This window comes from Orycteropus afer, unplaced genomic scaffold, assembly GCF_000298275.1.
Source record: "Orycteropus afer afer isolate SDZICR_OR568_19922 unplaced genomic scaffold, OryAfe1.0 scaffold00056, whole genome shotgun sequence".
Taxonomy (NCBI): domain Eukaryota; kingdom Metazoa; phylum Chordata; class Mammalia; order Tubulidentata; family Orycteropodidae; genus Orycteropus; species Orycteropus afer.
Window position 1 is genome coordinate 7,091,672 of NW_006921643.1, and position 26,788 is coordinate 7,118,459.

The following is a 26,788-nucleotide window of genomic DNA, read 5'->3' on the forward strand; positions in this document are numbered from 1 at the left end:
TCAGTCTGTGTTAGTTTAGGTAAGTGGTGTGTTTCTAGAAAACTGTCCATTTCTGGATTTTTTTTTTAAGTGTGTGAAGAGAGGGTCCTTGTTGACAAATTTTAAAGTCTTTAAAGTCTTCCATTATTCCCTAGTTATAGTAGGCAAGAGAAAGGAAGGGTTTGTAAACTACCATTTATTGAGAACTGTTATAAATACTTTACATGCATTGTATATTTAAACAACTTGAAGGTGGCGAAAGCAGTATTTGAACTCAAGTCTGCCTGCTGCTGAACCCTAGACACTTCATTAACACACTGTATTACTTTGTTCCATAGTACAGGTGAAGGGAATAGCTTGGTAATTGCAGAGAAGGCTATTCACTCTCTGATTCCAAGTTTAAGAGTACCTTTCTAGGAGTTGGGGAACAGGGAGGAGAGATCATCCACAGGCCAATCTGGAAGGAGGCTTTTCCTTAATGATGCTTCCATGTGTGGGTCAGGGGTCAGGATTATGGGTCTATTCTATGAAAACATATGCACCTCGGGACGTGTTTGTTTGTTTAGGAGCATTTTGCAAAAAGATTTGTCTTTACAGAGCCCAACTGGTGCAAAGGTTAAGGACTTGGCTGCTAATGGAAAGTTGGTTTGAACCAGTCACTCAGTGGGAAAAAGATCTTATCACTCTGTTTCCATAAAGGTTATAATCCAGAAAACCTTATTGGGCCGTTATACTTTGTCACAGAGGTTCACTATGAGTTGGAATCGACATGATGGCACCTCAACAACAGCAGCTACCTCCTTGAGATCCTATCAGACTGGGCAACTCCCAAGCCTAGGACTCTCTACATTATTATCAGCTCTACCCACCCACTGCCATCAAGTTGATTCTGACTTATAGCAACCCTATGGGTCAGAGTAGAGCTGCGCCATAGGGGTCCCAAGGTTGTAAATCTTTAAGGAAGTAGATTGCCCCTGTCTTCCTCCTGCAGAGCAGCTGGTGGGTTTGAACCACCAGCCTTCTGGTTAGCAGCCAAATGCCTTACCCACTGTGCCACCAGAGCTCCTTATCATCAGCTCTAATTGGAGATTAAATTTCTCTTACTGCCTCTAACAGTGATTAGGCCATGAGACTTATGAAAGAGCCTCCTAGGACACCAGCACCCCTTATAGGCTCCTCATGTCACTAAGATGTCAATCTAACTGCTATCCCTGCAGTCCACAGTCAGTGGGGCTGTGGTTAGTCAGTGATCAATGTCACATCAGTTTCCCAATTGGACTAAGTATACATTGATTCTAAATATTTGCCTTTGGGAAACTTCTTTAGGGAGGATGGTCTCTTTGGTATGCTCTCTCTAAATCTGGATGTTTAGAGATGCAAATTTGCTCCTTCAGTTTTTGTCGCTCAGGGTCACAATCTTGCCTCCAGGATACTAGCCTTCTAATTGTCATTTGGAAAGCACTGGGAAGATCTCCACCATTCATCTGTCAGTTTCTGGTACTATGGCTTGCATGTTGCTATGATGCTGGAAGCTATACCACCAATATACCAGCAGGGTCACCCATAATGAACAAGTTTCACCAGACCTTCCAGACTAAGACAGACTAGCTCTGGTGGCTTAGTGCCTTAGGCATTTGACTGCTACCCAGCAGGTTGGCAGTTCAAACTCACCAGCCACTCCACGGAAGGAAGATTGGGCAATCTACTTCCATAAAGATTTGCCACCTTGGAAACCCAAAGAGGGTTGCTATGAGTCAGAATTGACTCAATGTCAGTGAGTTTGGTTTTTGGTTTTAAAGCAAAAGGAAGAAACGATGATGTGAAAGAGCAGAATAGAAGATTTCAAAGGGTGGCTTGGGAAGATAAAGTATTGTAATGGTATGTACAAAGACCTGCAGTCAGAAAACCGAAACGGAAGAGTGTGCTCAGCATTTCTCAATCTGAAAGAACTGAAGAAAAAAATTCAAGCTTGCAATACTGAAGGATTCGATGGACAAAATACTGAATGATGCAGAAAACATCAAAAGAAGATGGAAGGAATACACAGAGTCACTGTACCAAAAACAACTGGTTGACATCAGGAAGTAGCATATGATCAAGAACCAAGGGTATTGAAGAAAGACGTCCAAGCTGCATTAAAGGCATTGGTGAAAATCAAGCCTTCAGGAATTGACAGAATACCCACTGAGATGTTTCAACAAACAGATGCAACGTTGGAAGTGCTCATTTATATATGCCAAGAAATTTGGAAAACAGCTATCTGGCCAGCCAGACTACAACTCAATATGAAGGAAACAAAAGCAACATCATGATAAAATTGAAGTTGTCAAGGATTCATTTTACTTAGATCTATAGTTAACCTCATGGAAGCAGCAGTCAGGAAATCAAATCTGCTACAAAAGATCTCTTTAAAGTGTTAAAGAGCAAAATGTCCCTTTGAATACTAAAATGCCCCTGACTCAAGCCATGGTATTATCAATAGCCTCATATGCATGTGAGAGCTGGACAATGAATAAGGAAGATCAAAGAAGAGTTGATGCTTTTGAGTTGTGGTGCTGGCGAAGAATACTGACAGTACCATGGACTGCTAAAACATCTAACAAATCTGTCCCGGAGGAAATGCAGCTGGAATGCTCATTGGAGCCGAGAATGGCCAGACTTCGTCTCACATACTTTGGTCCTGTTGTCAGAAGGGACCATTCCCTGGAGAAGGATGTCATGCTTGGTTAAGGTGGGCAGTTGACAAAGGAGGGGAAGGCCCTCAATGACATGGATTGACACAGTGGCTGTGGCGATGGGCTCAAGTATAGCAAGGATCATGGAGCTGGTGCAGGACTGGGCAGTGTTTCGTTCTGCTGTGCATAGGGTCACTATGAGTTGGAAGCGACTCAACAGCATCTAACAACAACAAGAACATATGCATGTGAAAACTGGACAATGAATAAGGAAAAACCAAAGAAAAATTGATGCCTTTGTGTGGTGTTGGCAAGGAATACTGAATGTACCATAGACTTCTAGAAGAATGAACAAGTCTGTCTTGGAAGAAGTACAGCTGGAATACTCCTTAGAAGGGAGGATGGCAAGACTTCATCTCACATATTTTGGAGGAGGACACCATGCTTGGTAAAGCAGAGGATTAGTGAAAAAGAGGAAGACCTTAACAAGATGGATTGACACAGTGGCTGTGACAGCAGACTCAAACGTGGCAATGATTGTGAGGATGGTACAGGACTGCACAGTGTTTGGTTTGTTGTACATAGAGTTGCTATGAGTCAGAACTAAGACTCAATGGCACCTGAAAACAACACCAGGAAGATCTCCTTTAGCTGTCAAGTCAATTCCAGCTGGTGGATTCTGGCTCACAGTGACCTGGTGAGACAGAGTAGAATTGCCCCAGAGGGTTTCCAAGGCTATCATCTTTATGGAAGCAGACTGCCAGTCTGGCAGTGGCTTGTTGGAATCACTGACCTTTCCAAAGAGTGGCACAGTGGTTTAGTTCTCTGCTGCTAATCGAAAGGTGTTTGAACCTAACCATCTGCTCCATGGGAGAAAGACTTGGAGATCTGCTTCCATAAAGATTATAGCCTAGAAAACCCTATGGAACAGTTGTACTCTGTCATAGGGGTCACCCTGAGTTGAAAACTCGACAATACCTAACAGCAACAGGAAGAGCTCCACAAAAACCAACACCCAGGCAGGTCCCTAGAATCTCACCCTTAGCCTCCACCACCATCATTCTCTTTTAAAATCCATATTCATTCATTCATTTGCTCTCTAGCATACATACTTGGATAGAAAGTCTCTCTTTCTCTCCCACCCTTCCCAGATGGCCCCCCTACACATACATAAACAAATAAAGCATTAGTTTGCTCAGAGTTGCTTTCTTTGACTTGGCTTCTGTTATGATTGAATTTTGTCCCCAAAAAAAGTTATGTTGAAGTCTTAATTCCTATACCTGTAAATATGACCTCTTTTGGAAATGGGGTTTTCTTTTATGTTAATGGGGGATTGTATCAGAGTAGGGTGGGTCTTAAGCTTAATCCCTTCTGAGCAGTGTCTTATAAAAAGAACAGGATAGACACAGTCACACACAAGGGAAAATGCCACAGATGCAGTCACCAGAAACTGGGAGAGATGCTCACAAAAGGAATCAGCCAAGACCCTGATTTGCATATTTAGCTTCCAAAGCCGTGAGAAAATAGATTTCTGTTCTTTAACGCTATTCACTTGTGGTGTTTTTTAGTATAACAACACTAGGTGACTAAGATAGCTTCAAGATAGAATTTGGTTAGAACCTTCTGGATAGTCATTAAACAGACATTTACTGAGCACTTACTTAAGCTGTCCTCAGTAATGGGACTATAATACTAAATATAACACATTCCTGCCCTCATAGTCTAATGGGGAAGATATAAATGTAAGAAAATAAGACATAAATATTATAAAGTCATGTGCTAAGGACCATAATAGTGTCGTGGTCTATCTAATAATCAACACAAACGCCATGTAAATGTGTTAAGCTGGTCCACCTTTCCTGAGAGGGTCCCCCATGTTTTCACAGGACCCAACACCTCTCTTAGCAACCTGAGGACAGAATACCATGGAAGCCCAGAAAATAGAATTGGGGATTTAGAGAACTAAGTCACAGAGTATGTGGCATTTAATAGTAGGTATTGCAGGATGGCAAGTAGGATGTAAGGAGAGAGTCCCTTCCAAGCAAATTAAACAAACATGTGGGGGAAAAAAAATTTAGAAGTGCATAATGTGAGATGAGTGCAGTTGAATAGGTGGATGGGATGGAGAACTGATAGGAAATGACATCAGAAAGGTAGGCTGGAGTCAGTTTCTTTTGTTGGCAATGGAGAGCCACCAGGTTTATTTGAATGTTTCTTTTTAAGATAAGACTCTCTTGAGCCCCCTTAGTTCTATTGAACCTTCAAAAACCAACCTATAAGATATCACAGGGCTAATGAACTAATCAACGTGGTGTTTGTCTCTTCTCAAAACAAGGAGTAGACATATTGTATCTAGAAATGTGGGGCTAAAAAGGGAGATGAAAGAAGCGTGCTTGTTAAAGGACTGGCTTTGGATATGTTCCTAAGTAATTCTCAGGGTGTTGGTGTAATCATGTCTGAGAGAATGGAGAGGGGAAAGGGAAGGTTTATTTAAATTTTGCCTTTTCTGAACCTCTTCAGGGAGGCAGCATGGCATCACACAGTGCTTTGAATCCCTGTTGTACTACTTAATAATTGGGAACCTGTGCCTCAGATTGATTAATGTGTAGAAGAAAAAAGGCCATAGGCTGTTGTAAAGATTAAATGAGATCATGTATGCAAAATGCTTAGCACAGTGTAATTCCTCATAGGAATTTAGTAATGTTATCATGACTGTTACTACCCCTAGCACTTAGCTCAATGCATGGCACATAGTAAGTAGAATTCAAAACGTTTTTGCTGGATTAAATGGAATGGTATTGAAGTACGTAGGGTGGCGGGATAGTGGTGGTAGGGGGATTCTCCCTGGAAGACACTTATTCTCTGGCCCTCTTTCTACAACAGCGTTCTGACAGCACCTCCATTTTATACCCTAGATGCAGGCATATCACTGCTTGTCTAGAAATGGTTGCTCAAAGCTGAGCAGTGACACAGCAACACAGAGCCTGGGATTGCTGCCAAATTTTAAGAAGCACAGATTGTAACAAAGTGAGGGGAGGGTAGAGAAGAAGAGTTTGAAAACCCAACCAAAGCCAGAAGCAATGTTATTGGTGGGTGAAATGATTATGTCTTAATGCAGCTCCAGGTAGGATAGGCACTGTGAAACCTTTGTGAAGATTTCTTAGTGAAGTTGTGCTGCTGAAAGAGGAGCCTTGCAGTGGGCCTTGCATCCAGGCAAGGCTGACTTCCTGGGTGTACAACCTGTGGTGTTGCAGAAGGCCCTGCCCCTAGAAAAGCCCTGCATGGTTTAATATTATGCTGTCACTATCTTGAAGTTCTTAACAATTTTTGAACAAGAGGTCCCGCTTTTTCGTTGTGCACTGGGTTCCAGGCCATCAGGTGCAGTGATATTTTGTCTCAGCTGGTTTGTGGGCCACATTGAACTATGCAGCTGATAAGGCAAGTAGTGTTTGGGCCAGCGTTCTTTTTTATTTTCTCTCTTTTAATTATATAAAGAAGAAAAATCACCATAGCAGATTAAATCTGTACAGAGTAAAAATAAAATGAGTAGTGCCTCACTCCCTACCTCTAGTCAGGCTTCCCAGAAGTAACCACCAATAGTTTAGTGTGCCTCTCCCAGATTTCTTTCTTTTTTTATTAGAATTCATTTTAAAGTACTGTATTATAAAATAGGAGCTCTGGTGGCACAGTGGTTAAGGCATTCAGCTGCTAATGGCGGTTCAAACCCACTAACCACTCTGGGGAGAAAGATGCAGTCTGCTTCCATGAAGAATTGCAGCCTTGGAATCCCTAAGAGACAGTTTCACTCTGTCCTATAGAGAGTTACTATGAGTCGAAATCAACTCAGTGGCCATGGCTTTGGTTTTTTTGGTTTTGTATTATAAAGTAATAAACAATTACATTGTTGATATAAATTTTAAACAGTATAGCATTATTTGCATAAACAATCAAATGCCCCTCAATCCCACTCCCCTTCACTGTTAAGTTTTGTGTATCCTTCAAGGAGTTTTCAAATTAATTTTTGATTCATACTTCAAGTATGAATTTTGTCTACGTCTATTCAAAATTATATTTTCAAATATCAAAAGGGTGAAAAGTTATGTATATTAGTATGCAGCTTGTTTTTCTTTTTACTTTATCAGTATATCATAAACACCTTTCCAAGTCAGCACCTACAGAACCATCTCATTCTTCTTTATTGAGGGCATAGTGCCATGTTGTATACCTCTATTATGGTTTATTTATTTAGTTTCCTATTGGTGTGAATTTTTTTATGCAATGCATATTCCTATATAGGAGCTCTGGTAGCCTAAGACACTTGACTGCTAACCAGAAGGCTGGTGGTTCAAGCCCACCAGCCACTCCTCGGAAGGAAGATTGGGCAATCTACTTCTGTAGTGATACTGCCTCGGAAACCCATGGAGGTCGCTATAAGTCGGGTCTGACTCGACGGCACATAACAACAACAAATATATGTGTGTGTGTATATATATATATATATATATATATATATATATATATATATCTTGCACTCCTACTAGTATTTTTGTAGGATAGAGTTCCAGAAGTGAGGTGCTGGTCATAAGGTATGAAAATATCAAATTGGCATTCTCTTAGCAGGAGAAAGACCACACTTGTTATACACTCCTCTCTGGCACGTACCTCCCTCTAGCTGATGCTATAGATCACTTCACTCAATGATTCCACATCTTCAAGAGACTTAGACCCCAGGGTTAATGTGAAGACTGGAGGAGAGAGAGGAGAGAATATATTTGTGAATAATAATAGTAATAGCTAACCTGTACTGAGAACATAAATCACATGCTAGGTATCGTTCTAAACACTTTGCCTGTATTAACTGTTAATCTATGTAACCATCTCAAGAGATTAAGTCTGTTATGCCTCTTCTACTCCTTAGGAAACTGAGCCTCCTACAGGTTCAATAAGGTCATACATCTAGTAAGTGGTAGGGCCAGGATTTGAAGCCATGCTATTTGACCACTGCACTAGACTGTCTCTAGAAAATGTAATGTGTCTTTATGCCAGAGTTTCTCTGCCTCGTTTATTACTTAAAACTATTATTGTATTTATTCATTTACTTGGAGTTCCTGGGTGGTGCAAATGGTTGATGCACTCATTCAGCTGCTAACTGAAAGGTTGGAGGTTTGAGTCCACACACAGGTACCTGGGAAGAAAGGCCTGGTGATCTACTTCAGAAAAATCAACCAGTGACCAACACTCTGGGGTACGGTTCTACTCCAGCACACGAGGGGTTGCCATGCTTTGGAATCTACATGACTGCTTGTTTTTCCTCCCACTGTACTGCAACTCTTTGGGTGCAAGGAAGCTGTACTAATACCATTCATATCCAATCTCTAATTTCTAGCACAGTGTCTACTTCACTATAAATAATAAATAAATTTAGTTGAATGAATAACAATACCCCTGAAAGATAGCTATTATATCCATTTTACAGATGAAGAAACTACAAGTCAGAGTTGCCCAAAGAGTAGAGAGTAGTAGGAAACGGAGTGGTGGAGTCCATGTGTGAACCTAAGGCTTCTGATATCTAGTCCAGTGTGCTTTTTATCAAGTCCAAACTGCCTCTTTTCTCTGTGTCCTTTCTTTAGAGGGCTCTGGAGAATGGCTTCCTGCCTAGCAACCATTTCTAAACTGGAAAGCTTCACAGCTGCAAGTCCTTAATGATCCCTGAGATGGGGAGAGCCTGCTGGGAGGGGGAGAGCCTGCTGGGAGGGGGAAAGCCTGCTGGGAGGAGGGTCCCTGGAAGAGAGTTTCTGGAAGTACTGCACCCAGCAACAGATTGGTAATGGGAGCCAGGTTCCTTAGAGGAATACCACACAGTAACAGTATCTTTTTTCTATCCCCCTTCAGTTTTCCTGCACGCCAGACATTGATCTATGTGATTTATGAGCATTGTCTCTTTTTAATGCTCACCATCCCATTAGATAGATATTATTCTTCTCTTTGTTTTACCTATGAAAGAATTGGGGCTGAGAGGCTAAGTGACTTGTTCAAGGTTACACATAACGCTGAGATTCCAGTTCAGGTCTGTGTGACCCCAGAACCTGCATTTTAAGCACTATGCTATACCCCTGGGTTATAACAGCTGGCAGAGGCCAGAGGCATTGTGAGAAGAAGGCTATAAAGGGAAATTGCCCTCTCTAGACCCTGGGAGACCTTAGCAACCTGGTAACAGGCAGAGAAAACCATGCACTGAGCTGTTCTGGGTTTGGGGGTCACGGAAAGGGGGAAAACGTGGTTTATTTTAGCTACCAAACTGTGGAGAGTGAGGAGGAGGGCTTGAGATCATCTACCCTAATTTTTGAATATGGGCTTACAGCACATGATGTCTTTATACTCTTAACCTAGAAAAGGCAGAGTTATTTTAAGTACAAAGCAAGAGCTGTGGCTTTAAAAATATGCCGAGTGCGTTTATCTCTTCCGTTCCAAGATTACTGAAAATTAGCCCAGCTGTGGCCTGAAGTACCAAATAGCCACAAAATCTTCTTCCAGGTCTACTCATCTCACCCCAGGCAGGTGAAACACCCAGGAGTAGTAGTAGCTCCAGCAGCCTCTGGGGGATGGTGTAAGATCAGCCTTCCCATCACCAAGCCTGCCTTCCAGACAGTCACACACACACTTAGCCTCCCCAGCTACTCTGGGGAGCACTGGATGAAGCTTCTGAAGCAAGCTCCTCCCCAACCCCAAGGCTTCATAAGAAGTTAAAAAGTAATAATAACAATTCTATTACTGAGCCAGCAAGCTAATGTACGAATAATGTTTCAGCCTCATTCCTAAATCCCTGTGTGATTCAGGGTAATTTAAGCCCGTCCTTTCTTATCTGTAAGGAGCTCTGGTGGCTTAGTGGTTAAGGCAATTGATTGCTAACCAAAAGATCTGTGATTCTGGGCTGGAAGAAATACGAGGCAATCTGCTTCCATAAAGATTTGCAGCCTTGGAAACCCAGTGGGGGTTGCTATGAGTTGGAATTAACTCCATGGCAGTGAGGTTTGTTTTTTTTCCCCCTTACCTGTAAAATGGGAATTCTTCAAATGAAAACAAACAACAAAAAAAGCAAAATGTTTAATAAACTGTGTGACCAATAGTAAGTAAGCAATTAATAGTTCTTTAAAAATTGGGTGAATCTTCTGCTTCTCTGATCTTAATTTAATAAGTTCTTACTTTGTGCCAGAACCTATGCTATGTGCTCTGTAAGGATCATCACATTTAACCCTGTGACAACTCAGTGAGGGGTTACCATTATTATCTCCTTTTAGTGCCTAAGGTACTTGACTGCTAACCAGAAGGCTGGCGGTTCAAACCCACTAGCTATTCCTTGGAAGGAAGACAGGGCAATCTACTTCCGTAGAGATACCACCTCAGAAACCCAAGGAGGGGTTGCGGTGAGTTGGAATTGACTCAACAGCAGTGAGTTTGGTTGGTTGTTTGTTTTTACAGATGAAAATTGAGGTTCAGGGATATCAAACAGTCTGCTGAGCGTCGTATGATTATTCCCTGAGAAAGCCACATGTAAACCTAGGTATTCTGATCACAGAGCCTGAGGTTCTACAGAGAAGAGGGAGGATCTATTTTTACATTCCCTGATTTCCATGGAAAACTCTTTCCACTGTCAGTTGAAGCACTGAGAATCAGGGAAATGCTAGCCCAGGTGGTTTTCACTCTCTCCCTTTCTCACTGATCCTGGACAGGACTGGGGTTTCAGACCACAGTTCTCCTGTGTTTTGGGGGCTGTAATTAGGACTCAGATTAGCACTGTTCAATACATAAAGGATTAAGTATGGAGGAGGGGGCAAATTGCCTGGGAAAGCCACAAATCCACAGATCCAGGTGAGATCCGGAGTGGAGAAGAAGTGAGAGTTATTCTAAAACTTGATCTTTAGACAAATTTGATGGTTTTTGTGTTTTGGTCAGGCTGAGCGTGTATAATTCTACAGTCTGCAAAGTCTGGCAATCTCTCTCTCTCTCTCTCTCTCACACACACACACACACACACTCACGCGCGCTCGCACACGCGGGCGCGAAATGGCTGCTTAAAGACAAGAAGGTACAAACAAAATCAGACTGCAATGACTGGCTTAGGGAGGAAAGGGGGCGGAGTGTCCCTGCCTAGAAAGCCTGGATGTTCTCTTTCAAACCCAGAATCTGCAGATCCTTCTGTGACCTGACTCTCTTCCCTGGGCAGCCAGATGCAGCAGTAGCAACCTGCGCCAAAGAACGAGAAATCCAGGGGCGCTGTCTGCTGGGCCGGAAATGGCTGTAATCATTTAATAGCCTTTGCTGGCTGCACGGACCTAGCAGAGTGGGCGGTAGGCAGGCTCCAGAGTGCTGTCTGGCAAGATAGTCCCCGGCTTTAATCAAAATGATGGGTTTTCTGGAAGCTCTTTATTAACCTCAGCACCGAAATCCCAGAGATGGTAACAAAGGGATGAATGAGCGAAGGGGTGGGGTTGAAACCTGGAGACTGTGCTGTGATTTTCCAGAGCACATCGCCCTCACACCCACATCCCCTCCTCCCTGACTCCTTTCATCTGGTTTTAGCTGAGAGGCTCTGCCTGCTTCTGTCTCTCAAATGGTGACAAACAGATAATAACCATAATAATTGGTACAGATGTATAATGCTTTAGAGTTTTTCAAGGGCTTTCATATTCAGTTCTCTATGTGAGTCTTGTAGCTGGAGTCACACTGCCTGGGCCTGAGACTCAGGCTCTACCAGTTAGTAAGCAAGTGACCTCATTTAGAAAACAGGCACATTAGTAGTATCTACTCGGTATGTTTCATGTTAGGACCAAAAATTATACAGTATGCTGATCTGTTTAGCCTAATGCCAAGCATGTGAAAATGGCACGCTAAATGTCAACTGTGTTCATAACCTTGTGATATAGACAGGAAGCTGATCATCTCCATTTCATGGATGAGAAAATTGAGGTTGTGAGATTTTTATGTAAGTTGCCCAGAACTACACACTATTAAGTGATAGAGCCAGGGGAGTACCTCAAGTCCAGAGAGAGTACAAAGCAAGATGAAGAGAAGAAAGGAGAGAACGAAATACCCACCAACATTCTCCAGCCCATGCCCTTCCAAGAGCTTTCCTGAAATTAGTATCCTTGGTCAAAATGACTTTCTGTTGTTCTGTAGAGGAAATCAAGGTATACCAGAAACTCCCTCATCCACCCATCCCTCCCACCCCACCTACCCTGGCGTTGATGGTTGTCCAGAGCACTTCCTAGTCGGGGCTGGAGGTGAAATTATACGCATGCCATTTGCTTCACAATTTCAGGACCTTCCCTGGCAGTTGCATTGGCAAACGATCTAGCTTAACTCTCCCAGTCACTGAGGCTAACCTCCATGAACGAACTCAGGCATCCAGAGTTATTTAACATGAAAAAAAAAAAAAAAAAAGTTTGGAAATTTTGCCAAAAAGACCCCTGGGCAGTACCTAACATGGAAAGGTGGGTTAATGATAGGATTACATGAATGGCCAGCTATCTTTAGAGAGTAGTTTTTAAAGTTGCAGATCTATATCTTTATTTAAAAATGTATATTTTCCTGATTTTAAAATGTAGTCCTACCTGTTTGGGAGAAATTGGCCAATAAATAATAATAATAATAATAATAATAAAGGCAAAAAGTTATCATCTCTCTCCAGATAACGATTTGTTATCATTATTTATTATCACAACCATTTGCCATCAAGTTGATTCCTACTCAAGGCAGCCCTGTGTGTGCTCCTTGGGTTTTCAATGGCTGCTTTTTCTGAAGCCGATCAGCAGGCTTTTCTTCCAAGGCACTTGGGTGGGGTTGAGCAGCCAAGTGCATTAACTGTACCACCTGGAGACTTTATTATGATTATACTCTATCAGTACTTTTTAATCCTGTTGGGTTGTAATCTGAATGGGAGGAAAAGAATCTGCCTAAAGATTCAGACCCCTACCTGCTTGATGTGGGTCTGAAATCCCTTTCTAGGCTCTAATAGGTCAGCTCATTTGGGGCTTTACTGAACTTCAGTCTTGTTTTTATCTGAGAAGGACCTAGGTCCCTTAGAGATGTGGGGAGGAGACTTTCTGGAGGCCTTGGGAGGGAAGATGGGAGGCAACCCAGAAGGAAGAAATATGCATTTGATGTGACCATTTGCTGGGACTGGCCCTGGGCTGGGGCTGGGAGCAAAAACGGTACATCTTCCTTTCTGGAAGTAGATTGCTCCATCTTCCTTCCGAGGAGTGGCTGGTGGGTTTGAACTGCCAGCCTTCTGGTTAGCAGTCAAGTGCCTTAGGCACTATGCTACCAGAGCTCCCAGAGACTTAGATTAGGAGGTCAGTAAATATTTGTCAGGTCCTTAAGCTATTAATTCACCCAACTGAGCCACAGTTCAGCTGCTTCTGAGCCTTGGGAGATGTTTGCTTACACAACAACCAGAGCAGGTTGGGCATATTGGTCTGTGAGGGACTGGAGAAACCAGACCTTGCTCTGCTCTGCAAAAGCTGAACATGAGAAGGATGCACCTGAATGGATCTCTGATTGCTTCTTGGAGTTTAGGCTGAGTCAGATAGAACCAAGTCGCCCAGAAAACACAGTGGAAGCTCAGTGACGTGTAAAAAGAAGCCAATTAGCTCTTGGTGGTCTGGCTGTGAAGGCCTCCCTTGGCCAATAGCATGGCCATTAATGTCCTTTAGCTCTGCAAGATAAAGATATCTCTGAGCTCTGCATCTCCAGATGACAATGTTTAGACCTCATGTAGAGTCCTGGCTATGGCTGGGGAAAAAAATCCATCCTGCACTCTGAAAGCAACTAAAGGATTGCAGAGTGATGCTGAAGCCTATTTCTCCTAGGAGCCAAATCAGAGGCTTTAAAATACATTTCTTTCTTTGTCTGTCTCTTGGTTCAGGCCCTACATTTTTTGGGGGGGAGGGCTGAGGTCATCTGTCTTTTCCTTCTTGACGTTCTTTTTTTTTTTAATTTTTATTGTGAGTTGAGTGAAAGTTTACAGAGCAAATTCACTTTCCATACAGCAGCTCACATAAACTTTGTCTCATGACATTGACTGTGATTTCCCACAATTCAACAGCTCCCCTCCCACTTCCTCCCCATAGTTGCTTCTTTCCTGTGTCCTTCCCTCCACTCCTGCCCCCCTGAGCTGTCTCCCTGGGCATATACAGCCCTTCTATTCTCACAGGACCTACATTTGAAAGATAAATAGGCAGAGAGATTCTGGCTGAGCTCAATTACAGATTTGATCATCTTAGATACATAAAAGATATTAGTCTGAGTCTAAAAGAAAAAAAAAATTTATCGCCTCATCTCTAAAGTGTTACGATGTTGACTCTACCCAGGAAAAGTATAATGTATAGAAAGAGGATTGGGAGAGAGAAGAAAGTTTTTGCTCTCTCTCCTTACAGCCTGCTACTTGGACTAAATTACTTTAGTACTTGGACTAAATTTGCAATATCATTATCCTGCTTTCCTAGGCCCAAGAGCTGCTCCTTATATAGTTATTCATATTTAATACCATTTATTGAGCTCTTGCATTGTGCTGGGGATCAAGCTAAGCATTTTACATGTATTCTCTCCTTGTCTTTGAGGACTTCAAAAGTACTGCCAATGGCATGTGAGTTAAACATTTACCTCAAGTAGGCACACGCCCTGGAGAGAACAATCATGGGAGAAGGAAGGGCTGCTTATGCACAGGGAGATAGCTCAGGGTGCAGAAGAGTATGAAGGGATGGACACTGGGAGGAGGTAACTATGGGGAGCTGCTGCATTGTAAATTTTGGTCAATGACATGAGACAAAGTATATGTGAACTGCTGTATGAAAAGTGAATTTACTCTGTAAATCTTCACCCAAATCCTAATAAAAAAAAAAAAAAAGTAACTGCCAATGGGGAATTGTTTAGTTGTCTGCTAAAGAGTGGGTGCCACTCCCACTTCTCACATTAATCCTTAATTCATTCATCCAGAAATACTTATTAAATACCTTTTATGGGCCAGGAATTGTGCTAGACACTGGTATGCACTGGTGAATAAAACATATTATTTTCTGCCTCTTACAGTGATAGAGATTATTGAGTGGCAAAGGGAGGGGGGAGGGGTGCCATTAGGCTAGGATGGTCACGGATTGCCTCTCTGAGGAAGTGACATTTAAGAACAGACTAAGACAGTGAAGAATCCTTCCAACAATGGAGGGGAGATCATCCTAGGCAAAGGGACACATCAAGCGTAAAGATCTTGGAGCAAAAAAGACCTCGGGGGTGTTTGAGGTACTGAAAAAAGGCCCTTGTGGCTGGAGAATAGGGAGAGTGGTAGGTGAATTCAGAGAAGAGAAAACATCAGATCATTGAAGGCCTTATATATAGGCAGTCTTCGGGTTGCAAACAAGTTCCATTCCTAACTCTGTCTTTAAGTGGAATTTGTACATAAGTTATGACAGTTAGATATGGTTTGTATCTAACATAAGTTAGTCAAATGTTTGTTTTCCCATATAGCATACAGTGTACCTTTTCTATGCATAAAAAACATTAAATAAATACTTCCAGATACAATAAAACATTTTTCACATGATAATAGATAATGATGTTTTGAAGCATGTAGCAAAGTAGTGCCTGTTTGTTAACAAGTGTATATATCTTGAATTTTTCATGTAACAGGCTTATGGGGGTTGGTTCATAACCACAGTTTGTAGTAAGTTAGATATATGTAGCCAGTGACTACCTGTACCATGCTAAAGAGTTTGACTTTTTTTTTTCTCAAGGCAGTGGATTTGAAGAATTTTAAGCAGGGGAGTGATATAATCTGATGTCTATTTTTTAAAAATAATTAGTTTGTTTGTATTAGATAGGATTTAAACCCAGGGACATGACTCTCCCAAAAGGAGAGAGTGAAGGGAAAGTAGACAAAAGGATCTAGGGCCAAACCCGAGGAAGCTCCGATACACAGGTAAGGAGGAACCTGCAAAGGGAGCTGACAAAGAACAGCTGGAGAGAAAAGTCAAGAGAATGTTTCGTCAAAGAACTCCTAAGAATAAGTGTTGCAGGAAGGGCATGACAGATGCTGCTGAGAGGTTAAATGAGATGATGATTAAAGTACAACTGTTGCTTAGGAAATAATATGATTGTTAACTTGACATGAACAATGTTAGAAAAATTGTGCTCAGGGATGCCAAATTAGAGGAGACTGAAAGATGATGGAAGGTGAGGCAGTGGGAAAAACAGTTGTAGACAATCTCAAACTGCACTTGAGCATAAAAGTTTTGTCTGGCAGAGCTTTTCTCATGCCTGCCAAAGGAGCAGTGTCAGGTACGTGAACACTGCTGTGATGTCAAGGAGTTGCAATGTCATGGCCAGTGGGATTACTTTGCCCAGACAGATCATTACTCTTCCTCTTTAGTGCTGACTTTTACTCTTCTAGAAATCATAGGTATACTTTACCATGTGTCTTTCAAGACATATATACACATAGACTATTGGGAAAGTCTTGCACTGGAAACCCCTGTGCATACATAATCATTTTCCCAGACTCAGTGCAAATTTCCCTTCCCTTCTGGAATCCCCATTAATGTCCTCAAGTATTAATGATTTTCTTCTCTGGAGTCCCTCAGTGCTTTGCATGCATCTTGGTTATTGCATTCATTAAATTAGTTTATAATTGTTTGAATCTATGGCCCTAGTAGACTGTGAGCACATTGAGGAAGGGGATTCTGTTTGGAAAGAAAGGTCGGCTCCATGTGCTTTCTCCAGACACTCAGATGGCATACTCAGGCCCAACTTACAAGATTCCATGCTCTTATGCTGTGTAGTGGCCCTCTGTCCCTCCACTTCTTCCCATTATAAACAAAACCAGTTCCTCTCTGTTCCACCCCACCACCACTCAAGTTATTACAACAGCATTAGGATCAAATAGTTGATGTAACCAATTTATCCTCTCTTTTGGACAAGGTAGGAGTCAAAATATATTTGTGAAATTTTCTCTGATCTATACTCTAAAAATAGTATATTCTGCTTTAATGCTGTATGACATACCCCATGCCATTCCCAGGCAAGATGCTCACAGCAGTATTCTTAAGGAAATCCTTCACAAAGAGCCAAAAATGGGGTGCTAGGAAATGAGATTCCTTGACCCTTTGGTGAGAAAGTCTGTCCTTCTGCCTGTTGCCAAACCCTGGTCTCCCTTTCTAGCTTGTAGAAGTGGGCCACGGGTTCTCGGTTTCTCAGGGACCAGGCCTCTCTGTGAACTTCTGCTTTACTCCACCCAGGAGTGTGGCGTGGAAGGCATGTTACTGACCTGTGATGTTTTCTTTTTCAGAACCAGAGGCAGGAGAGGTGTCCCCTCCTGTGGGGGCTGGCGTCAACAGCAACAGCTGGACCTTTAAATACGGACCCGGCAACCCCAAGCAATCTGGCCCCGGTGAGTTGCCAGACAAATTCATTATCCCAGGATCTCCTGCAATCATCTCCATCCGGCAGGAGCCTACTAACAGCCAAATTGACAAAAGTGACTTCATAACCTTCGGCAAAAAGGAGGAGACCAAGAAAAAGAAGAAAAAGAAGAAGGGTAACAAGATCCAGGAGAAAAAAGAGAAAGGGAACAGCACGACTGACAACAGTGACCAGTGAGGTCATCTAATGGAAACAAGCCACTTAGCCAGTTTTTGTAATAATGGCAAATCTCTCCCATGTAGCAACTCCCTACTCCTTTCTCCTGTCGACATGAGCCCTCTCTTTTAGACCTCAGAAATCTGCAGAAAGTTCCCTATGTCTGTCTAGATCGCATTTAACAAGTTTTGTCTTGAAAGCTTTACTAAGTCTGGTGTTAACTCTTTTCTCTCCACTCTGGCTTATTTTCAGAACCTAAAAAGCAGACCCAAGTTTCCTTTCTCCTGCGCCGCAAAGGAGAGGCTTCCCAGCCCTGCCAGTGAGAGGTTGGACTCTCTGCCCTGTGCTCCGGGGATCCTGTCTTGATGACACTTGCAGGGCAGGCTGAAAGGTTTTGAGATTGAGCAGCTTGGGTGTTTGTGGCCACTGGGTATGTGTGGCCACTGGAGTTATGAGTGCCAGTTATCAATCAGCTGGCATGGGTCAGATTTGACTAATTGGTGCAAGAAGGGCTGGGAAACAAAGGCAAATAATCAGTGGGAGTTACCCATCTGAAGGGGAAATGTGAAAATTAAAAGGGACCAGACTTCCTCAGTCTTAAAATTCAAAAGGTGGTGGTCACCCTCTAGCAGACAAAACTGTCCCCACTGACAAGGCTTTAGGCTTCAGGAGTCCCTGAAAGTCTGTTGGCTATGGTGTCTCCTGCACCCTGCGTTATATCTACAAGCCAATATTTCAGTGTTTAACAGGGGGCCAACCTAGGGAACAGAGCAGATCTGATGTGTTTCCTATATGTGTCCTTGTGCTCACTTTATTAAAAATTCTTTTGCACACAACGTTTATGAAAAGGCCAAACCCTTTTCCAACAACACATATGCAAAAGCAAAAGAAAAAAAGAAAACCCCAGCACCTCACTTTATGCTGTTTGTTGTTTGATAGATTTATTTTAAAAAGAGAAAATCTATAGCTATAAATCTTTAAAGAGAAATATGATGAATACGATTCCCCTAAGCTCCCCTCAGAAAAGAAATCCGTCTACAGCCATTTAAATGATCACTGCTGCTACAGAAGTGCTTTAAGAGAATTGCCTGAGACATCTGTGTATTACCGGCCACCTGCCAATCACAGCTTTACTCTTTCAGGTCACTCTGGGGCTGCCTCTTGCATGTATTAATTACTAAATAAAAGAATCTCTCTCTCTCTCTTTTCTAAGAAACAATTATGTGCACTTTGAATACACAACTTTCTCCAACCAACTATTTCAAGACCCAGAAATGGAAGAAAAATATTGTTTTCTCACACATACAGTGAACAGACTTTTCAGTCCTCTAATTCTGTGACTTGTCTTGGTGTGCTAGCCTGCACCTTCTCTTTGGTTTGGTTTTCCTTTTCTCTAACACTCTGAATTGCTAATCTTACTAACACCTCTGATGTTACCTGAGCTCAATCTCCCATATGTATGCTGTATGCTAATATAAGACTCCTGAAATATACTTACTCTGTGCTTGTGTATGTGAATGTTAATGCAACTATTACCTAGAGTGAACTTTAAGCTTCATTGTTGAATGTAATTCCATTATATTTCTTTTTGTACACCTGTGGAAAAGTGGAGTAGTGTTTTTTTAATCATTGTTAATCAGCTTTTGTGTATGAAAGACACAGTAAAATATCTTTCTTAAATCAAGATACTGGTGATTCAAGGAATTTTATTTATGATCAGCCAAGAGCCATCTCTTTGCCAAGACTCCTGCTGGCAAGGGAATGGATAAAGCTGTTTGTTTCTAGTAACAATTCTGGAATGAATATTGCAGATATCCTCTGAGGGTGTGCAAGCACAAAATTTATCAATCTGACCTCTTTGAAGTCACAGAATGCTTGGAAATTCTAATGGTATCTGGAATATCAGCTCATAGAGAGTAATAAAATTTGCTGTCACCTTAACTGAGAGATTGCGGTTGTGTTAAAATGTAAAATTTAGAAGTTTGATTAATTATATTATCTATTTAAAAGTTAGTATAAAAGATGTTAGGAATTTGTTTCAAAAAGCATTAAATCGCAAAAAAAAAAAAAAACCCAAACAAACCTGTTTTGTCTACTTTTAGCTTCATTCTCCCATATTTGGAAGGGTGTGTAACTTCAGCTCTGCAGGATTGCATGGGGTAAAACTTGTTGCCAACACATGCGAACCATTGCTACATTGTAGGTTGTAATCATTTGCCCCTTTGAAGCCCATGTATCTGACCTTACGTGCCTTTTGAATACTAGGAGAATCGGGCTAATTTCTTAATGATGATAATTATAATGTATCTGTACAGCACTTTTTACTTTTGCAAAGTGCTTTCCAATCCATGTTAGTTACTAGTTATTACAGCTGTAAGGATAAAACACGTCATGTGGATTCATTTTTACTTGGTGCTATTGGTATTTCCTCTGTTATTGCTAATAAATGGAAAATGGTGGTATGAAAGAAATGGTGGTCATTTCTAAGTACAAGAGTAGGAGAAAAGAGAACATTGATTATCATTAGGTGTTATTCTTGAAGAAGATTGCAGCAGTATGAAACTTACTCTATCACTCTAGACTGTCACTCTGGCCTTTATGTTCATTATTAAGGCAAAACACCCAATGGAATCAAGAGTCAAATTCCACACTATTACTAGAATGGGAAGCCAGGAAGTTACACAGTACACTATCTCAGTCTTCTCTAAAAATAATTAAAACAAACCACTTTTTATCACTGGAGCACCTCTAGTCATCTTGTCCATTATTTGTTCAGCCCTTGTACCTCTCTACAATCGAGAAGCCAAGTAATGTTCCTCAAAATTAATTTTTATTGAATATAGGGTATATACTAATCAGTTTTCTAAGTAAGTAGTCAAGGAGTTCTGGTGGCATAGTGGGTAAGGCATTTGGCTGCTAACCAGAAGGTTGGTCGTTGTAACTCACCAGCTGCTCCTCAGGAGGAAGATGTAATCTACTTTCATAAAGATTTACAGCATTGGAAACCCAATGAGGGTCGCTATGAGCCCAAATCAGTTCAGCAGCAGTGAATTTTTTTTAAGTGGTCAAGTAACAAATCTGTTCCACCTCAGTAATAGTGATCTGAAAGCTAGGGACCAAAGAGCTTGAAGTCACTAAGTGTATGTGTGTTCAAATGAGTAAAATCCCATTTAAGTCTAAGTGAATCAACTTGAGAGAGAAAGATAAGCACCTCCAACAACTTCTTTTGGCAGATGGATGAAACAGAATTGCCAAAAGATTCACAAACTTGCCTAGTGTACTACAGCTAATTAGGGTCAAGCCAAGTTGCATCTCTCATAAAATCCAGATTATTTGACATGTGGCTCATAGACAAAAAGCAGCATTTACTGTTTAAAAGAATTGCAATTGATCTAATCTGAAAGGATGAGGTTTCCCAATGAATGTCCAGAGGCTTGACAGTTGCCTTAAGGCTCCTTGGTCCCTGAGTCCCAGGATCTCACGCTAGTGTATTTTATGGTTTATAACTTGAAAACCCTAATTCTAAAGCGTAACTGTAATGATGAAATACTAATGCAATTCTAATGTTACATCTAGATTTTTTAAACCACCAAAACATTAAGAGATACATTTAAAAAAAAAAAAAAAAAGACAAATATCCTTCTTAAGGCTTCAAAATCCAAAAGTTTCCCAAAGAATTGCAAATTGGTTACTCTCCGACTCTATTTCTTTATCTTTTCGTGTACTTCCTCTTCTTGTACAAGCTGATCACATTATTTTCCCAGTTTAAGATTGGCTGTTGGCTAACAGGGCACATTGCTCACAACTAGAGAAATCACTTCTGATTTTGCAAGCTGTGTGATCACAAAGGCACTCTCCTATTTTAATAAGGAAGGGGGCCTGGGGAAATGAACATGGTGCTCTTCTCCTTGAATTGTGGGTAAGAATAGTATATAGAAACATTGTTACACCAAAACCAGTTGTGTAGTTGATTCCAACTCCTAGTGACCACACATCCATAAAAGCAACTCATGGAGACCCCACGTACATAAAAACAGAACTGTGCTATGGAGGGTTTTCAGCGGCTGATTTTTCAGAAGTAGATTCCCACACCTTCTCATCTCAGGTGCCTCTGAGTGAATTGAAACCACCAAACTTTTTTGTTCGTGGCTGAATGCTTAAGAAGGTTAGTAGCCAAGCACTTAACATTTATGGCACCCAGGGACTTTTTTGTTGTTCTAAGCAGTGAGGTAAAATGTTTATTTGTTCCAGTTTTCTCCTGGGATTGATCCATGGGAAATGCTTCTGAAACATGAAATCTCAAAAGTCTCATTTTGCCCTAAAATAAATTCTATGAGCTTGTCTCTGAATTTCGCTCCTGTGAGGAGTTAACTGAACTCCTGTGAGTTGCACACTGTTAGATTTACTTCCGTAATATGGGACCTAGTTTGCATAAGAAGTAAGGGAGTTCAGATAGTGAAAAACATAAAGTCAAATCATTTGTTGGGTTATATGTTCTTAGATAGAGACTTGAAGATCATCGATCCACAGAGACAACATAAGCAACTCAGACAACCACTCAGCTAGTGGCTGATCTTAGAGCAAAGCTGGAAAAAAAATTGACAACTAATACATAATCATATGGGAAAATTGATTAAATAGCTCCTATTTTTAAAGCCTTGCTTTCACTAACCTAACTTTATTTAATTTTGTGATATTGCATTTTTATTATAAAAGTAATACATTTTCTTTTTAATAAAGACAACAGAGACATATAAAGACAAATTATTAATCTTTCCACCAGCTTATTTCAATTCTTCCTAACTCAAGTATCCAATGTTGATAATTTTTCCCTTAAAAAAAAAACTCACTACCATCCAGTGGTTCCTGACTCATAGCAACCCCTATTGGGTTTCTGACTCTGTAAATCTTTACAGAAGTAGATTGCCCTGTCTTCCTTCCATGGAACAGCTAGTGGGTTTGAACCATTGACCTTCTGGTTAGCAGTCAAGTGCCTTATTCACTACACCACCAGAGCACCTCTGTTTTCTATTTTATTTATTTATTTAATGTATATACATACATATATGTAGATTACATAGCTTTATTTTCTAATCAAAAACATGCTCACTACCTTGAAGTTTCTTCTTCCTCTCCTTTCTGGTCCTCCTCCCCCTCATTACTGTTCTCCTTCTCATCGTCTCCCTCTTCTTCACTTAAAATAATACGGAGACTTCCTCAGTTAAGCTCTAAATCATTCTTTTTAATTCCTGTGTCAATTCCATATAATGGTCAGATAATAATTTATTAAACTATTTCTCTATTAATGAACATTTGGGTCTTTCTAGGTTTTTGCTACTAGAAACAAAATATAGCACATGTTTGCAATATAAATCCAGTACTGAACTTCGCAAAATCTGGTCTAGGTCTGTCCCACAGAGGAAATCTGAAAGACTTTTATGAACTATATGGGACTCCTTCTGTAACAATACATTTTTAGTACTTGACAGTGAAATTATGGTTCTAGTCACAGATAAATGGTGAAAAACAGACAGATGTTTTCCAGAGACACAGGGAAAGTTTAAAACGTTTTATCTCTATTTACTTATCCAGAATCATTTTCTCAGAGCTCCATTTCACCCACAGAATTGTCTTCACCCAATCACAGATTGAGATGTATGTATGCAAGAGTGAGCCTCAAAGACAATTCAAGTGATTACCTAGACCTACGGTATTTTAACATCATCTGATTGACTGTTGGGAAGAAAGCGATCTAATTATTTTCTAGGTTCTTACGTCTCAGCTGAGAAGTAAGCACATAAACTTAGTACCTGTGGAGCTAATTCTTATAAGAAAAATAAATTGTTTATTAGATAATAAATCTGAAACAGCCAAGGATCAAGGCACACATTTCTATGTTATAAAATCTCAGTTAAAAAACCATACGACTCATAAGCTTGAAAAGATCTTCCTCACTAAATTAAAGATGTTGCTTTGTATTCCTACAGCCAGCCCTTCAAGAATTACACTTGTGAATCCTTATACCAGTCTCTGTGACTAACAACACTGATCATCCAGATGAAGCAACTTTATCTGGATTTCTTTCCAACTGCAGGAACTTTTCAGGTCACCTTCTTTTCTGAAGCCCAGAGCCAATTTCCAAGGATCTTGGAGCCTGGAAGCACCATTATTCCTTCATATTTTTCACAATGACTCAGCTAGCTTAGAGCCCAGCTCAGATATCTGGTAAGCCAACTTACCAGAGCACGGGTAGGCAATACACATGTTTGGGAGCAGTAGCTAGGATAGATGGTCAGTGCGAGATCTGGCCTGAGGATGTGTGTAGGGTAAGGAAGAAGTTTTCTACAGGCTGACCTAAATCAGGTAGAATTTCAGGATCACTCAGGTACTTTGTGTAGATTTGGGGCTAGGGGACAGAGTCATTTCTACTGGCAGAGGTGTGCTTTTAGAATAAATTCTTTGGTTGCAAATTAAATGGACTAACTCTATCTAGATTAAACTAAAAAAAGATGACACTCTATGGGCATGAGGTTGTCTCATGGAAGCTAAGGATGAGAATGCAGTTGGCCCCTGGAAGTATCTAGAACCAGAAGCTAGAAAACCAAATTAACTTTTTTTTTTTTTTTTTTAATTTCTCTCTTTACTTCTCTCTCTCAATCTGTTTCATTCTTCCCTATCTCTGCAGACCAACTCTCTTCACTTCCACAGCTTCTAAATTTTCATATCTTTGATACGGTGGTCACAGAAATCCCCATTCGAAATTCTTCATGGAAAAAAAATTTATTGGATTATCGTGGGTCAGATGGCCACCTATAGCCCTGTCACCCATGGTCAAGAGACTATATATAGGAAAGAGAACTCCCAGAGAAAGGAAATCAGATACTTAGAAGCAACTTCAATAGCTTGTTGATAGCTGATAGTCCCCAAGTATATATTAATATCAGTGTATAAAATCTTAGAAAGGCATATCTTAAAGGAAATGTATTTAGCAAATGAAAGAAAATTGAGGCCCAGAGGAAGGAAAATGACTCATTCAAGGTCACATAGCTAGTCATTAGAAAAGCTAAGTCATTCTTCTATTACCACATATCACAAGACCAGAAGCTACCAGGAATGAATGAAAATACCTATTGCATTAAATCTTTGACAGCCATGTTGTTGTTATGTGTTGTCAAGTCGCCCCAACTTCAGTGACCCCTCCTTGGGTTGCCAAGGCAGTATCACTACGGAAGTGGATTGCCCCATCTTCCTTCCAAGGAGTGGCTGGTGGGCTTGAACCGCCAGCCTTCTGGTTAGCAGTCAAGTGCCTTAGGCACTACGCTACCAGAGCTCCTCCCCCCCCAAAAAAAAATTAAATAGAAGCCCAGAATTTAGAAAGCAGTGGTGGAAGTACCTACAGAGAGCTACTATTAAGAGTTTGGAATCTATTCTTCCATGTCTTTTTTGATGCATATGTAACTGTTTGGGTGCTTGAAAAGACCCAATAAATAGCAACCTTCTTTCTTGTCAGGCTTGTGAATAAATTAATAAATAAGAAAAGAATGACATAAGAAGGTAAAAATACTGCTTTCTATTAACAATTAAGATCAGTTAGAGGACATAGTGTGAGTGCCAACCAGGATGCTACAGAAATCCCAGAATTAGTTAGGTTTTCCATCCCAGTGTCAGACACAAAAGACTTAGAACATGGAGAAGCAGAAAAGAACTTTGTTCCCTGCAGGCAAGAACAGGAGCAGAACTTACCCAAGCACTAACCTATTTATTCTTCTCCAATCAAATAAGTCATTCCAACTCTGTGAGACAGTGAATAAAGGAATACAGAAAACCTGAGTGCAGCTCTAATTGAATTCCCTCTACACACAAGAGGGTGTCAGGAGGGAGAAGATAACATTTTTCTGGAAATATGTATACATTTTTATAAGGATAGTAACTAACCTTACTTCCTATAACCTGCTTTATCTCATAGAAATATAAATCCTTTTGATTATTTACAGTATTCCAGGACATTGTTATACTATAATTTATTTAACCTCCGCTGTTGATAGATACTAAAGGTTTTTTCAAATTTTTATTGTAATAAACAGTGGACATTTTTAAATCAAAGGAAATGCATATATACTCCTACCAGTAGTTTATGTGAATTTTTGCAACTTGGCCAACATCAGATATTATCAGTCTTTCTCATCTTTGAAAATATGGTAAGCAAAGCAGTGTGGTTTAGTCTTCATTTCTTTGATTGCCAGTAAAGTTGCACTTTTTTTTTTCCCTAGCTCTTCCATCACAAGACTATGATTTGACTGGTTTGACTTAAGGTGTCGACTATTTACCAGACTACAAGATGCCTCTAAGTATCTGAGCAGCAAATTTGGCTTTGAAACTGTGTGAAAAATTGATGGTGTTATTTAGCCCAGTGGATATATTAGCTAGATTACAGTGCGTGATCTCAGAATCAATGTTCAGTCCATATATTTGTGCAATGGATAATTACTGTAATAAATGCAGACTTGACATTTCAATAGAAGGAACACAGTGCATTAGGCCTGTGTCCCCCAGGGCTTGTTAAGATCAGGAGCTTTGAAACCATCAAGTGCAGTAGGCCAATTGCCTTGGTTCCACCCTTCATTCCTTATAATGACCTGAGACCAGACATGACATCGCAAGCTTTTATCTTCCATTTTCCTGAAAAGGAGCGCACATGTCATCGCTCCTGATTCTCTGAGTACATTAATAGAAGTATGCTCCTTGTAGGTCTTTGTTCTCCTGAAAGAATTGGTAATGTATATTAACAACACTAAAAAAATAAATTTTGACACCAATGTCTAACCATGCATCAGGAGACACAACTGAGTTAAAACAATTAATATCTGTAAAGAGCTTAAAACAGGGTCAGGCCATTCTTCAAAAGTTCACAATATGGCATCTGAGCCCATTTTAAATGACTGGGGAGTCAATTTTTTTTTCTTTCTCTTCCTTCTTATCTCCCTGTTCCCAACGCTCCTGTTCATAATTTTTTTTCCATGCTCGTTCTCTTTCCGCTTGATTCTTTTCTACCCTCCCTCACCATTTTTCTCTCTTCTTTCCTTTCTTCCTTTCCTTCCTCTTCTCATACTCATCTCACCTCCAGTGAGAGTTTGTTTATGGTTGAAACTCCCAATAACAACTCAAAAATTCAACCTGCAAAAAATAAATTTACAGAAAGTGAATATACCTAATGTTTAAAATTTGACAGTTAAAATTTAATTTTTCCAATTCAGTGTATTTCATATAGGACATACTGAGTTTACTCTTTTCTGAGTATATTTGTATGTTTTAAAACCAAGTTTAGTTGACAACTTTTCACTAAATTGAAAGAATTTCTACTGGATGCTTTCAAATTTACTTTTATTTTAACTTCAAGAAAGCATGCATATTTTAGGCTATCACACAGAAAAGGAAGGTGTTCAGAAAAAGTTGATCACTTGCATAGACAGCTTCCATTTCCATTCTTAGTGGAAAACAGCATCATATAA

The 26,788-nt window shown here is 40.5% G+C and overlaps 1 protein-coding gene across 1 annotated transcript in view; it reads left to right on the forward strand.

Annotated features, from left to right (window-relative positions):
- Positions 1-17,300, forward strand: part of LOC103195446 (protocadherin alpha-2) — a 297,204-nt gene extending 279,904 nt beyond the window's left edge. Inside the window, exon 5 of the mRNA XM_042780708.1 lies at positions 16,990-17,300. Within this exon, the coding sequence (XP_042636642.1) occupies positions 16,990-17,300 (311 nt within the window). The remainder of the gene's footprint in view (positions 1-16,989) is intronic.
- Positions 17,301-26,788: the final 9,488 nt, after the last annotated feature.